Source organism: Dreissena polymorpha, chromosome 2 (assembly GCF_020536995.1).
Source record: "Dreissena polymorpha isolate Duluth1 chromosome 2, UMN_Dpol_1.0, whole genome shotgun sequence".
In the NCBI taxonomy this organism is placed as follows: domain Eukaryota; kingdom Metazoa; phylum Mollusca; class Bivalvia; order Myida; family Dreissenidae; genus Dreissena; species Dreissena polymorpha.
This window is the reverse complement of record NC_068356.1, coordinates 7,339,187-7,352,734: the sequence shown is the minus strand read 5'-3', so window position 1 is coordinate 7,352,734 and position 13,548 is coordinate 7,339,187. Positions and strand designations below refer to the sequence as shown.

The 13,548-nt window shown below is 37.2% G+C and overlaps 1 protein-coding gene across 7 annotated transcripts in view; it reads right to left on the bottom strand.

Moving 5' to 3' along the window:
- LOC127865753 (multidrug resistance-associated protein 1-like) overlaps positions 1–13,548 on the bottom strand; it is a 198,965-nt gene that overhangs the window by 138,967 nt on the left and 46,450 nt on the right. For all 7 annotated transcript variants that reach the window (XM_052405698.1, XM_052405695.1, XM_052405694.1 and 4 more), the window contains exons 7-11: positions 8,013–8,144; positions 7,295–7,543; positions 4,133–4,310; positions 2,506–2,826; positions 1,708–1,845 (exon numbers count right to left, since the gene is read on the bottom strand). In XM_052405698.1, coding sequence (XP_052261658.1) covers positions 1,708–1,845; positions 2,506–2,826; positions 4,133–4,310; positions 7,295–7,543; positions 8,013–8,144 — 1,018 coding nt within the window. The remainder of the gene's footprint in view (positions 1–1,707; positions 1,846–2,505; positions 2,827–4,132; positions 4,311–7,294; positions 7,544–8,012; positions 8,145–13,548) is intronic.

The following is a 13,548-nucleotide window of genomic DNA, read 5'->3' as shown; positions in this document are numbered from 1 at the left end:
AACATATTTTTATAATGAACTTAATTTAATGGTGGTTCAATATATTTGTCCCTTATCAAAGGGAGATTACTATACAACAGATTCAAAAATAACTTCTCTGGAGTAACAAGCTGTTAAGTTTAAACTATGTAATAAATCGTAGGGGTGCATGTGCATCCAATAACATATACAGGTCTTTAGCTCGAGATACAATCAAGATTGAATGTACATGTTCAATACAAGAACATAATCCCAAGAACTACAAACTCTCTTAATCTTCATCCATTTCTTATCATAAGAAAACAATAAAACCAGAGATTAACTGTAATAGGTATTCTCATTGGTCTAGAGTTAAAGTTGAGACTTAAGTTGGCAATTGATACATCTAGAGTGAAAGTTGACACTTATGTTGGCAATTGATACATCTAGAGTGAAAGTTTACACTTACATTGGCAATGGATACATCTAGAGTGAAAGTTGACACTTACATTGGCAATGGATACATCTAGAGTGAAAGTTGACACTTACGTTGGCAATGGATACATCTAGAGTGAAAGTTGACACTTACATTGGCAATGGATACATCTAGAGTGAAAGTTGACACTTAAGTTGGCAATGGATACATCTAGAGTGAAAGTTGACACTTACGTTGGCAATGGATACATCTAGAGTGAAAGTTGACACTTACATTGGCAATGGATACATCTAGAGTGAAAGTTGACACTTACGTTGGCAATGGATACATCTAGAGTGAGAGTTGACACTTATGTTGGCAATGGATACATCTAGAGTGAAAGTTGACACTTACATTGGCAATGGATACATCTAGAGTGAAAGTTGACACTTACGTTGGCAATGGATACATCTAGAGTGAAAGTTGACGCTTACGTTGGCAATGGATACATCTAGAGTGAAAGTTGACACTTACGTTGGCAATGGATACATCTAGAGTGAAAGTTGACACTTACGTTGGCAATGGATACATCTAGAGTGAAAGTTGACACTTACGTTGGCAATGGATACATCTAGAGTGAAAGTTGACACTTACGTTGGCAATGGATACATCTAGAGTGAAAGTTGACACTTACGTTGGCAATGGATACATCTAGAGTGAAAGTTGACACTTACGTTGGCAATGGATACATCTAGAGTGAAAGTTGACACTTACGTTGGCAATGGATACATCTAGAGTGAAAGTTGACACTTACGTTGGCAATGGATACATCTAGAGTGAAAGTTGACACTTACGTTGGCAATGGATACATCTAGAGTGAAAGTTGACACTTACGTTGGCAATGGATACATCTAGAGTGAAAGTTGACACTTATGTTGGTAATGGATACATCTAGAGTGAAAATTGACACTTACGTTGGCAATGGATACATCTAGAGTGAAAGTTGACACTTACGTTGGCAATGGATACATCTTGAGTGAAAGTTGACACTTAAGTTGGCAATGGATACATCTAGACTGAAAGTTGACACTTACGTTGGCAATGGATACATCTAGAGTGAAAGTTGACACTTAAGTTGGCAATGGATACATCTAGAGTGAAAGTTGACACTTATGTTGGCAATGGATACATCTAGAGTGAAAGTTGACACTTACGTTGGCTATGGATACATAGAGCATTGTTCTGGGACAAGTGTGCATAAAGTGTTGTCCGAGATAAGCCTGCGCAATCTGAACTAGGCTGAATTGCATAATCCTCAGCAAGTCAACACTCACCGCTACAGGAGCTACAGTCCACATGAAAGTGGTTACAGCGTTCAGGTAGGACATGCGTTTGAGCACGGCCAACTCTTTGTTGCGTATCTTCAGCACCTTCTGTTCAAAGGACCTCTCCCACGCGTACAGCTTCAAAATCTGGTGAATGGTACAAGACATTGGTGATGCAATTCTTCAGTGTCTTCCAATTTGTGTAAAGATTAAATTTGTATAAGATCATTTTCCCTTAGGAAGTTATACAAAATTGATTACAAAACCCATACCAATTTCCTTTTCGGTTCAAATTGCAACACTTAAAAGTGTTCATTCAGTGATAATGAAATTAATAGTTTCTGTTAACAAAAGTATGGCACCTTAGGCATGCTTCAAACTGTTAAACAACAAGCTGTCTCAAAACAGCGCACTTGACTTTTCTTTTAATTTGATAGTTTAATAAGCATCTTCTACATAAATAATTCTGCTCAATTGCAGGTCATATTTTGGCACTTGGTTAGTGACCTCAATGGCGCTAAAGACTAGAACACAAGTAGAAACATAGAAATAAAGATGTTGTACATGTACTTAAACCAATAAACACAGAGCATTACCCAGACACCTATATTAAGGTATTATAGGTCTGACTATTCTGTATAACTATGACAATTCACAAACAACAAGTACCAAGTGACACTTGTGAATCCAGTATCCTTTGGTTGTTGACACTTTAAAAAATAAGCAACATTTTGCGACCAAGTATAATACTGTTTTGGGATGATGTATCAAGCATGTAGAGGTAAGCTTAAATTCCAGAGAACTCACCTTGATCCCGTTCAAGATCTCATTCATCATCTTGATCCTCTTGTCTTTCAGGTTCATCTGTTTCACCTGGTACTGCTTCACCTTGTTGGCGACCACGGCGTTGAGCGGTATCATGACTATCATGACCCCGAGCCCGGCCAGTATGGACGGCCCCAGCGTGACCCACAGGAAGTAGATGGAGAATGAGATCTGGACAGGGCCGGACCAGACCATGTTGATGTAGGTCATCATGTCGTTGAAGCGCTGGGCATCAACAGACATCAGGTTGACTATCTCGCCCACTGTAGAGGTACGGCGTGCTGCATTGGACAGCTTTAACATCTAGATAACAGAAGGAGAACGTGACAACTGTGAAAACAAAGAAACATGTGACCGTTCTTCTGGGAAAGCTGAACTTAATGCATGTGCATAAAGTGTTGTCACAGCTTAATCAGGGACAGCACTTTCTGCTTTTATGGTATCTTTGTTTAAAGGACATAGCTTCTTAGTGAAATTCCAAATAAGCCCAGAAACTGATTGGCATGTGCGGACTTAACAGTCTTATCTGGGACACTTCACACACATTTACTATCACATTCTTTAAATGACAACAATGAAATGAGGAATTTTAACTTAAGCTAGGAAAGTTAGATACGACAAAACGTGATCACCTGTTATCTTTCCCCGTTGAAATAAGGTAACACCATATGTTTAATTAGATTAAACCTATTTATTTTATCTAGATTGCATCGAAAGCCTCAGGCTTAGAGAAATGCTCTCGAGTCCGTGTCCTGTAATTTATGTTTAATTGGAATTAATTTTCTAGTTCTGTAATAGGCTTACCAACCCACAAGGCACAGACTAACAAACATTGCACATGCTTGTATGATTTACCTACAAATTCTAAACCAAAGGGATATTTACCTTAAATTATGATCATAAACATAGCTTAAAGCTTTTAAAAGCTGAAGCTATATTGAATCTGGGACGTCTCAGTTTCAGAGTAGACACTCAATCTACTTCACCATTTCAACCAAGTATCAAATACTATAAATAAGGCACATCATGTTTCAAAATGGTCACCTCAGCCACTTCATCCTTCCAAATTACTTATTTAACACCATGATATGCATTCTGACACGTTTGTAGTACCTTAAATAAATAAAATGAAAATATAGATCTTTCTAACTAGAGTAAAGTTTAAGAGGCTTCATTTCCAACCCAAAGATACTGATGGGCACCAAACAGCATACAACCTCAACAGACTGCAAATTACTCGCAGGCTGTTTTGTTTTTTTTGCAGGTTGCATATAGCCATTTCACTTTTCCTTGGTAAAGGACCAATAGTATCAACACAGCCCCTCTTACCTAATACTATCCATACATCCACTCTAACTTAACCCATTTATGCCTAGTGGACTCTTCCATCCTTCTAAATTGAATCAAATTATTTCCAAAATTAGGGATGTCTAGTATATTTATTTCTATATTTAGAATATTTCTTACAGAAATTCCTTTAAGCAAACAGCGCAGACCCTGATGAGAAGCCGCATCATGCGTCATCTCATCTGGGTCTACGCTGTTTGCCAAGGCCCTTTTTCTAGACACTAGGCATATATGGGTTAATACTTTCTACACAGACCCTCACCTTTTCATACACAGAGCCGATGATTGCGGTGCGCAGCCGCATGCCTACGACGACGCAGTGCTGGAAGTACTGGTGCAGGATGATGGTCTGGAACATCACTACTACCAGCATGACACTGGCGTACCAGAAGCCCTTCCAGGTCTCCTGGGACTTGTCCTTGGTGTATGCTATCAGGTACCTGCACAAAATACAGTCACCATCAGGTACCTGCACAAAATACAGTCACCATCAGGTACCTGCACAAAATACAGTAACCATCAGGTACCTGCACAAAATACAGTCACCATCAGGTACCTGCACAAAATACAGTCACCATCACATTTACCCTTTGCATGCTGGGAAATTTGTTGTCTGCTAAAATATCGTCTGCTGCATTTCTTAAATTAGCATTTTCTTCGATTTTTTCAAACAAAAATATCAGAATAGCAAACAGTTTGGACCCTGATGAGACGCCACGTTTTGTGGTGTCTCATCTGGATCCAAACTGTTTGCAAAGGCCTTCAAAATTCGGTTCCAGCACTGAAAGAGTTAACACTTCAATTATTTTTATTTCATTCATATTTAAACTAGAATTTGTTACTTTTGTAACTGTTCAATGTTTCTTAAAGCAAACCACATAAGCACAACTTCATATCATAAGTAGCAAAGCCTGATGTTTTGAATTTTGCTGAAAAGTTAAGGAGAATGCCTACTGAAAAGTCTGATTCAACTGACTGATGGACGGACAGAGCGACGGACAAGCAGACGGACAGACAAGGTCTGTCAAGGGAAGTCCAACAATCAAGCTATGGTTAACAGTTTATATAAATTAAATAGCTTCCAAACAGACAGAGCTGTTCCTATCTCATCATAACATGAAAATGCATGAAAGTTCGTCAGACAAACATTTTGAACTGGACTTGTCTCAGATTAACAGTTTTATAACAGCAGGCATCTTATTTAAATTAAGATACTACAATAATAGCAAAGCAACAACAAAGATTATTTGTTTATTCCAGTAATTCCATTCAGTTCCAAGATATCTTTCTCATACACTTCAACACCGTTATTTCGAAGTCGTCGGGACCGTTAAAAAAACTTCGGATTAACGATAATTTGAAATAAACATTTGACAGAAGACTTCTTTGATTCTGTAAAAAATGTAACTTTGTGGAATTCGCATGGTTCGGTTACACGCTTACTGAAAAGCGTAATCTAGTCAGATAGCAATAGATTTCCACCTGTAACAAACGGAGGAGTAAAACGATTATTTTTCTTGTTTTTATTTTTGTCTTATTACAGAACATATAAAATATAACAAATACCGTAACTACTCTATGTTTTCGGACACTCTAAGTTTTCGGACACCCCTTTTTTTAGCAAAAATAATTATTTTTCGTGACTCTTAATTTTCGGACACACGGGTTTTCGTCCATAATTAATGTCTCTTAGTTTTCGGACAGTATATTTTACAGCGTTATTTTACCAAATTTCGGTCCTGTTTTCGATATCTAATGACACTTCGATCATGGGGTTTAACAACCAGATTAATATCTTAAAACATGGCAGGTGCATGCTTGAGGGCAACGGACCATTACATTTGCGTTATTGGGTAAATAACCTTGTAAACTGGTATTAAACAATGGTTTCGCCCGCTAGTATAATAAGCGTTATGACAATTATCATGGGTTGTGCCAATTAACAGTTCAATTATCTACTGAAATTTTACCACCCCTTCTCAGTAAAATAACTGTGACACATACTAAACGCTTCAAAGTGCGATGCACCCTATTGCAAGTTTTACGAACAATAAAAGGAGTTAGACAACAATTATCGGAAATGAACAAACAAGAATTCATAGTTTGCTTTTTTAATGCGTTAATAACAGGTTCTTACTAGCGAGTATCGGTACATCACATGCTCATCTTTGAACTCGTTGGTCAAAGTACAACCTTGCAGTAACTTTTTGTCAAATAAATAAAGCATATAAAATTATTGAAAATGCAGTGCAAAAATATATAACTGTAATTTATACTATACGGCATGGTATTTTATAAGCGCGTGCTATTACCGGTAGTCGTTGATACAATTGACGCTTTTGTCGGACACTTAAATTTTCGACTGTAAGTTTTCGGAGAACTGTATTTTGTGAATATTTTTCGTATCTAAGTTTTCGGACACGAAAAAAAATTATTATTTTTAAGTGTCCGAAAACAAAGAGTAATTACGGTAGCACAAATTATCAGACATACATACATATTAATACATTTTGGGAACTTAATTAAAATCAAACTAATATCCGATGTCTCTCTGTACACCGGCGTTCGCGCAGACGACAAAGGTGTAATTATCGGCTTTTGACGAGCCACGACAAAGGTGTGAAATAACGCTCAGTATTTTGCAGTTTTGACTTCGGATTAAAGATTGTTAATAAGGTGCGAATTATAGTGTTGGGACCGACCGAATCACTTCGAATTAACGATTTCTTCGGTTTAACGAAGTTCGGATTAACAATGAAATTTTACATTAAACAAAGAAGAACCAATATCGGGACCCGAAATATACTTCGAAATAACGGTGACTTCGGATTATCAGTGTTCGAAATAATGGTGTTGAAGTGTATTCTTTATTTAAGAACATTTTTTGTCATAATTGCCTATTTGTTCACATACGCTTTATTTCAAGAACATTTTCAACATAATTGCCTATTTGTTCACATGCAGTTTATTTCAAGAAAATATTCCTCACATTTGTCTATTTGTCCACATGTTCTTCATTTCAAGAACATATCCGTCACAATTGTCTATTTGTTCATAAGTTCTTTATTACAAGAACATAATCATCATGACTATTTGCACTCATATAAATTCAGATCTAACTAAAAATTGTCTCATTAACAGCACCATGGAGTACTTAAGTAAGAATTGAGACAAGCTACTCCAAACTTGTCAGTTAGATGACTCAAAGAACATACCCTTACATAAAGGTTACCGTGGCGTAATGGATATGGTGTCCGACTAGCAACCGGGAGGTCATGCGGTCAATCGCAACTGTGGGAGCATTCTTAAGAGCTCCCCCATAGACACCAAGAACTGATTCTAGTCCCAGAAAACGGACTCGACAGCCTTTCAAATAATCCTGAGGCTTTGGTTACAATTGAACAAAAATAAACTAAACACTTACTTCAGTAACAGAGGGCTGACAAACTGCAGCATGTCATAGAGCAGCTTATACCCTGCGGCCACCAGGGACTTGAACCAGAACGTCTTAACCATGGCCAGAAACAGTCTTGGCTGCTTCTTCACCATCTCTGACTGGATTACCTTCGCCTCTGGGGTGTCTTTGATGTCCTTAGCCCCACCAGACGCCCCCATTTCCTTCATTTCGATATCACGCGGCAGGCTGCTGGATTGCTGTGTGGCTGAGTTGGATCTGCATGAAATGTTATATGAAATATTAAAACTTATATGAACATTTCTACAGGGTTATAGTAAAGCTCTTCTCTTATGACAAGACCTTGTCTTTTTTTTCAAGAAATAGCAAAATGTCAGGGGACATTAAGTCATTAATGTTATGTCTTAAATAATTATTATTGCTATGGTACATTATTCTCTTTAAGAGTTTTAAGGTGTTTTAGTCAACGGCAAAATGTGAGATGGAATGTTGTTTAAAATATGAAGTCAACTGTTCCATTTACTCAAGATGATAAATCAAATGTTCAGCATAACACGCGTCCTGTTTAAATCTTATATTAAATTGTTGAACAGTTATAATAGCCCAAAAGTCTAGCCTCAAAATGAAAGGTAATATTGAGCTTTTATCTTTATATCAACCAAACCCAGGAGATAATAACCACTACTTGTCATCTTTTATGTTAAAACCAAAGAGATAGGCTACTCACGCCTTGCACTTCTGCATCTCTGCCTGTAGATGAGCATCAAACTTTGGCATCACGCTGCTACACTTGTCATTGGGGTTAAGGTTCCAGAGGTCAGTCTGAACCAACGCACGCTTGTAGCCCAGTATCACAAGGCTGCAAATAGGCAGAGAAAGGGGCTTACATCAATTGAGTCATGTTCTGACAAAACTGGGCTTAATGCATGTGCGTAAAGTGTCGTCCCAGATTAGCCTGTGCAGTCAGCACAGGCTAATCAGGGACGACACTTTCCGCTTTTAAGGTATTTTTGGTTTCAAGGAAGTCCCTCCTTGCAAAAAATCAAGTTTAGGCGGAAAGTGTCGTCCCTGATTAGCCTGTGCGGACTGCACAGGCTAATCTGGGACGACACTTTACGCACATGCATGAAGCCCAGTTTTCTCAGAACACGACTCAATTATTTTCTATATATATTTCATGGTATGCAAATATTGAGTTGAGCATAGCATATCATAAAAACCCTGTTGAAATGATAACATTTAATGATTTAACAGTTTACATTTAGTTACCAGACACTATCTTTTACATTGATTAATTTTGGTTTGTTATTATAATGTAATGAATTCCTTCACAGTGCAAAAATTGGCTTACTTACACAACATAAAATATTGTTAAATACAAGATGGACATTGTTCCATAAAAGGGAAAACGGAGTGTGCAAAAGCTGTTATTATATTGGTTATCAGGACGTAAGTTTTTTTTATTACAAATGACAGTTTCTTATAAGAGCTTGTTGAATGCCCATTGCACAGTGTCAGTGGCAGTTGAGACAGAAACAAGAGTTGTGTCAAGTGTTTTTTATGGCAATTTCAGGACCAATATTCAGCCCCATTCCCCTCAAAAAAGCGTATATATTTTCCCCCCATTTTGTAAAATAAATCCCCTCCGGAAGTTTAAAAAAAAAACTTTTTTTTTTTTTTTTTTTTTTGGAAAGAACTGTGTCTTAATCATTATAAATATATCTCAAATTTATTTCATAAACAACTAACAAAGTATATGACTATAATTTATATTATTTTGATTTATTATAAAGAGTTGTATTAAATAGTTTTTTCCAAATCAGTGGACTTTTCACATTAATTGAATTTTTCTCTCCAAGAAAAGGCCTGATGTATCTATATTGTGTCAATATTTGTTGATAAAATCATTCCAATTTGGTCCATTTTATTGATAAAAAATGCTCAAATTTGCCATTTTATTGATTTACAAGATCCAAATTAGACTAAAAATGGCTAAGAAAACTGAGACTGTGCATGAGGGCTGAACTGTCTGAAACTAATGATGAAACAAGATGTGTTTGTGAAACACAATGTCCCCCTATATGATGTTTGACCTTGTAGGATGACCTTGACATTGTGAAGGATGACCTTGACCTTTCACCACTCAAAATGTGCAGCTCCATGAGATACACATGCATGCCAAATATCAAGTTGCTATCTTCAATATTGCAAAAGTATTCATAAAATAAGCGATTTGGGCCACATATATTTGATCTCTGACCTTGAAGGATGACCTTGACCTTGACCTTTCACCACTCAAAATGTGCAGCTCCATGACATGCACATGCATGCCAAATATCAAGTTGCTATCTTCAATATTGCAAAAGTATTTATAAAATAAGCGATTAGGGCCACATTTATTTGACCTCTGACCTTGAAGGATGACCTTGACCTTGACCTTTCACCACTCAAAATGTGCAGCTCCATGAGATACACATGCATGCCAAATATCAAGTTGCTATCATCAATATTGCAAAAGTATTCATAAAATGAGCGATTTTGGCCACATATATTTGACCTCTGACCTTGAAGGATGACCTTGACCTTAACCTTTCACCACTCAAAATGTGCAGCTTCATGAGATACACATGCATGCCAAATATGAAGTTGCTATCTTCAATATAGCAAAAGTTATTGCAAAATGTTAAAGTTGGCGCAAAAAGACAGACCAACAGACCAACAGACAGACCAACAGACCTACAGACAGACCAACAGACAGGGCAAAAACAATATGTCCCCCACTACTATATATAGGCCCCACCACCATTCCGCTATAAGTGAAAAAAAAAACACTGTGTGTTCGTGAATCACAATGTCCCCTATTACGTAGCTTTGAAGCCATATATGTGACCTTTGACGTGAAGAATGACCTCGACCTTTAACCACTCAAAATGTGCAGCTCAGTGAGATATGCATGCATGCCAAATATCGAGTTGCTATCTTCAATATTGCAAAATTTGACCTTGACCTTCAAGGATGACCTTGACCTTTCACCACTCAAAATGTGCAGCTCCATAAGATAGGCATGCATGTCAAATATCGAGTTGCTATCTTCAATATTGCAATATTTGACCCTTGACCTTGAAGGATGACCTTAACCTTTCACTACTCAAAATGTGCAGCTCCATGAGATACACATGCATGCCAAATATCAAGTTGCTATCTTCAATATTGCAAACATTTTACCTTTGCCCTTGACCTTGAAGGATGACTTTGACATTTCACCACTCAAAATGTGCAGCTTCATGTGATACGCATGCATGCCAATTATCGAGTTGCTATCTTCAATATTGCAAAATTTGACCTTTGACCTTGGAGGATAATCTTGACCTTTCACCACTCAAAATGTGCAGCTCCATGAGATATGCATGAATGCCAAATATTGAGTTTCTATCTTCAATATTGCAAAATTTGACCTTTGACCTTGACCTTGAAGGATGATCTTGACCTTTCACCTTTCAAAATGTGCAGCACTATGAGATACACATGGATGCCAAATATCAAGTTGCTATCTTCTATACACTGTAACTCCAATATAGTGTGGTCCGTTATAACGCTGTGTCCAATATAACGCGGGGGGTCCTTGGATCCCTTTTTTTCTCCAACCTTCCATTTCTGATTCAAATCCATGTTATGCAACCTCATGTATTTTCAGAAAATTCAAAGAAGCCGTCGATCACAGCTTGATTGCTTTATCCGTCCGATAAACTGATTTTAATCGATTAGAGGTTGAACAACACTCGACAGCTAATTGGTGTTAATCTGTTGTGTAATGTCAATAAAGGTGTGAAAACTCGCGAGTCCGTGTTTATTACATGTATTCCCTATCAGAGCGGTTCAGTGCGCTAATTTCAATAAGGCAAGTGCAAGCGGGATAATTATCAAATTAAAGTTTTTTAAAACGGTTACCTGTTTATGTTTTGTATTTATCGTGTATGGTATTTCATTGTATAAACTATGGCTGTGTAAGTGTGTTATCGTTTATTATATGCTACACATGCTTGATAAATAAAAATATCTGTGTGTGTGTTTAATGTTTCAGTACGTATACGAAAAAGAAATTAAAAAATCCTGCGTTTTATTTACATGCTAACGCAGTGTAATAGTTAACAGAGATGCACTTGTATTTGTGCCCGTTATCAAAAGTCCACAGAAAGCACGTTTTTTACATGCTGCGTTTGACGCAATAAAAGATTTCTTTGTATATGTATCGTATTGCATTCAATCAAAATTTAAATTCCCTCGTCCAATGAAAGCTGTGCTGTGTCCCATAATGCACTGTACTAATTTTTCTGAAAAATGGCGTAGGCATATGAATTTGTTTACGAAATTCGTAAACATATTTCTTGTCATAAATGTTAAACATTATTTTTTCGTAAGTGATGTTGTTATTATAATGGATTATTGGATAAATGTGCACATAAAAAAAGCGGTATGTATACTGTTATCGTTCGATTCGGTTTATATGCATGTATTTGCGGATGACAACACAGCATGACATTACACAGGACCTATATTATAGGCTATACTTTACCTGTTTTTATAGCCCTCTTAAATAAATAAGCTCAAAACTTATAACGCTCTCCGTTTATAACGCTGTTGCGTGGCTTGGACCCCGTCATCCGCGTTATATTGGAGTTACAGTGTATTGAAAAAGTTATGGTCAATGTTAAAGTTTTTGGACGGACGGACACCATATAATAGACATTTGACCTTGAAGGATGACCTTGACCTTCATCTTTCACCACTCAAAATGTGCAGCTCCATGAGATACACGTGCATGCAAAATATCAAGTTGCTATCTTTAATATTGAAAAAGTTATGGCAAATGTTAAAGTTTTCGGACAGACAGACGCCATATATTTGACATTTGACCTTGAAGGATGACCTTGAAGTTCATCTTTCACCACTCAAAATGTGCAGCCCTATGAGATACACATGCATACCAAATATCAAGTTGCTATCTTCAATATTGAAAAAGTTATGTTTTCAGACAGACGCCATATATTTGAAATTTGCCCTTGCAGGATGACCTTGACCTTCATCTCTCACCACTCAAAATGAGCAGCTCCATAAGATACACATGCATGCCAAATATCAAGTTGCTATCTTCAATATTGAAAAGTTATGGCCAATGTTAAAGATTTCGGACGGACGGACAGACGCCATATATTTGACATTTGACCTTGAAGGATGACCTTGACCTTGACCTTCACCACTCAAAATGTGCAGCTCCATGAGATGCACATGCATGCCAAATATCAAGTTGCTATGTTCAATATTGAACAAGAGATGTTTTTGTCAGAAACACAATGCCCCCTATTGCGCCGCTTTCAAGCCATAAATTTGACCTTTGACCTTGAAGGATGACCTTCACCTTTCACCACTCAAAATTTGCAGCTCCATGAGGTTCACATGCATGCTAAATATCAAGTTGCTATCTTCAATATTGCAGAAGTTATGAAGAAGGTTAAAGTTTTGGTTAAAGTTTTTGAATTTGTTTTTTGACCTTTGACCTTGAAGGGTGACCTTGACCTTTCACCACTCAAAATGTGCAGCTCCATGAGATACACATGCATGCCAAATATCAAGTTGCTATCTTGAATATTGCAAAAGTTATTACCAAGGTTAAAGTTTTGGTTAAAGTTTTGGGACACACACAAACACATACAATGACAGACAGGCCAAAAACAATATACCCCCGATCTTTCGATCCGGGGCAAATAATGTTATGGTCGTTAAAGTTTTCGGACAGACGGACAGACAGACATACTGATTGAAGGACAGTTCAACTGCTATATGCCACCTTACCAGGGGCATAAAAATAAATGTCCATACTGCATGGCCATGTTTTGAACACAGCGGTATGGTTTTACCAAGCTCTGTAGAAGACCACTGTATGATGTAGTATAAAAATTGATTATTTTGGTTCTGCAAAACAATATTTTTATCATTGATATATAAATCAATATTAATCCTGTGAACTCCTGGGTGAGCTGATATTTAGCCCAGCGACATAATTTATATGAATTGTAACAAGAGCTGTCAGAGGACAGCGCGCTCGACTATTCGAGTGCTTGACATTATAAGGTAAGCCATCATGGGGAAATTGTTCATATTCAATAATTAATTAGACAATCTTTCAAAAATAAAAAAAAGGAAAAAAAAAAAATTTTTTTTTGGGGGGGGGGGGGGGTGGTTGAGAGGGGGGTATAATGTTGGGT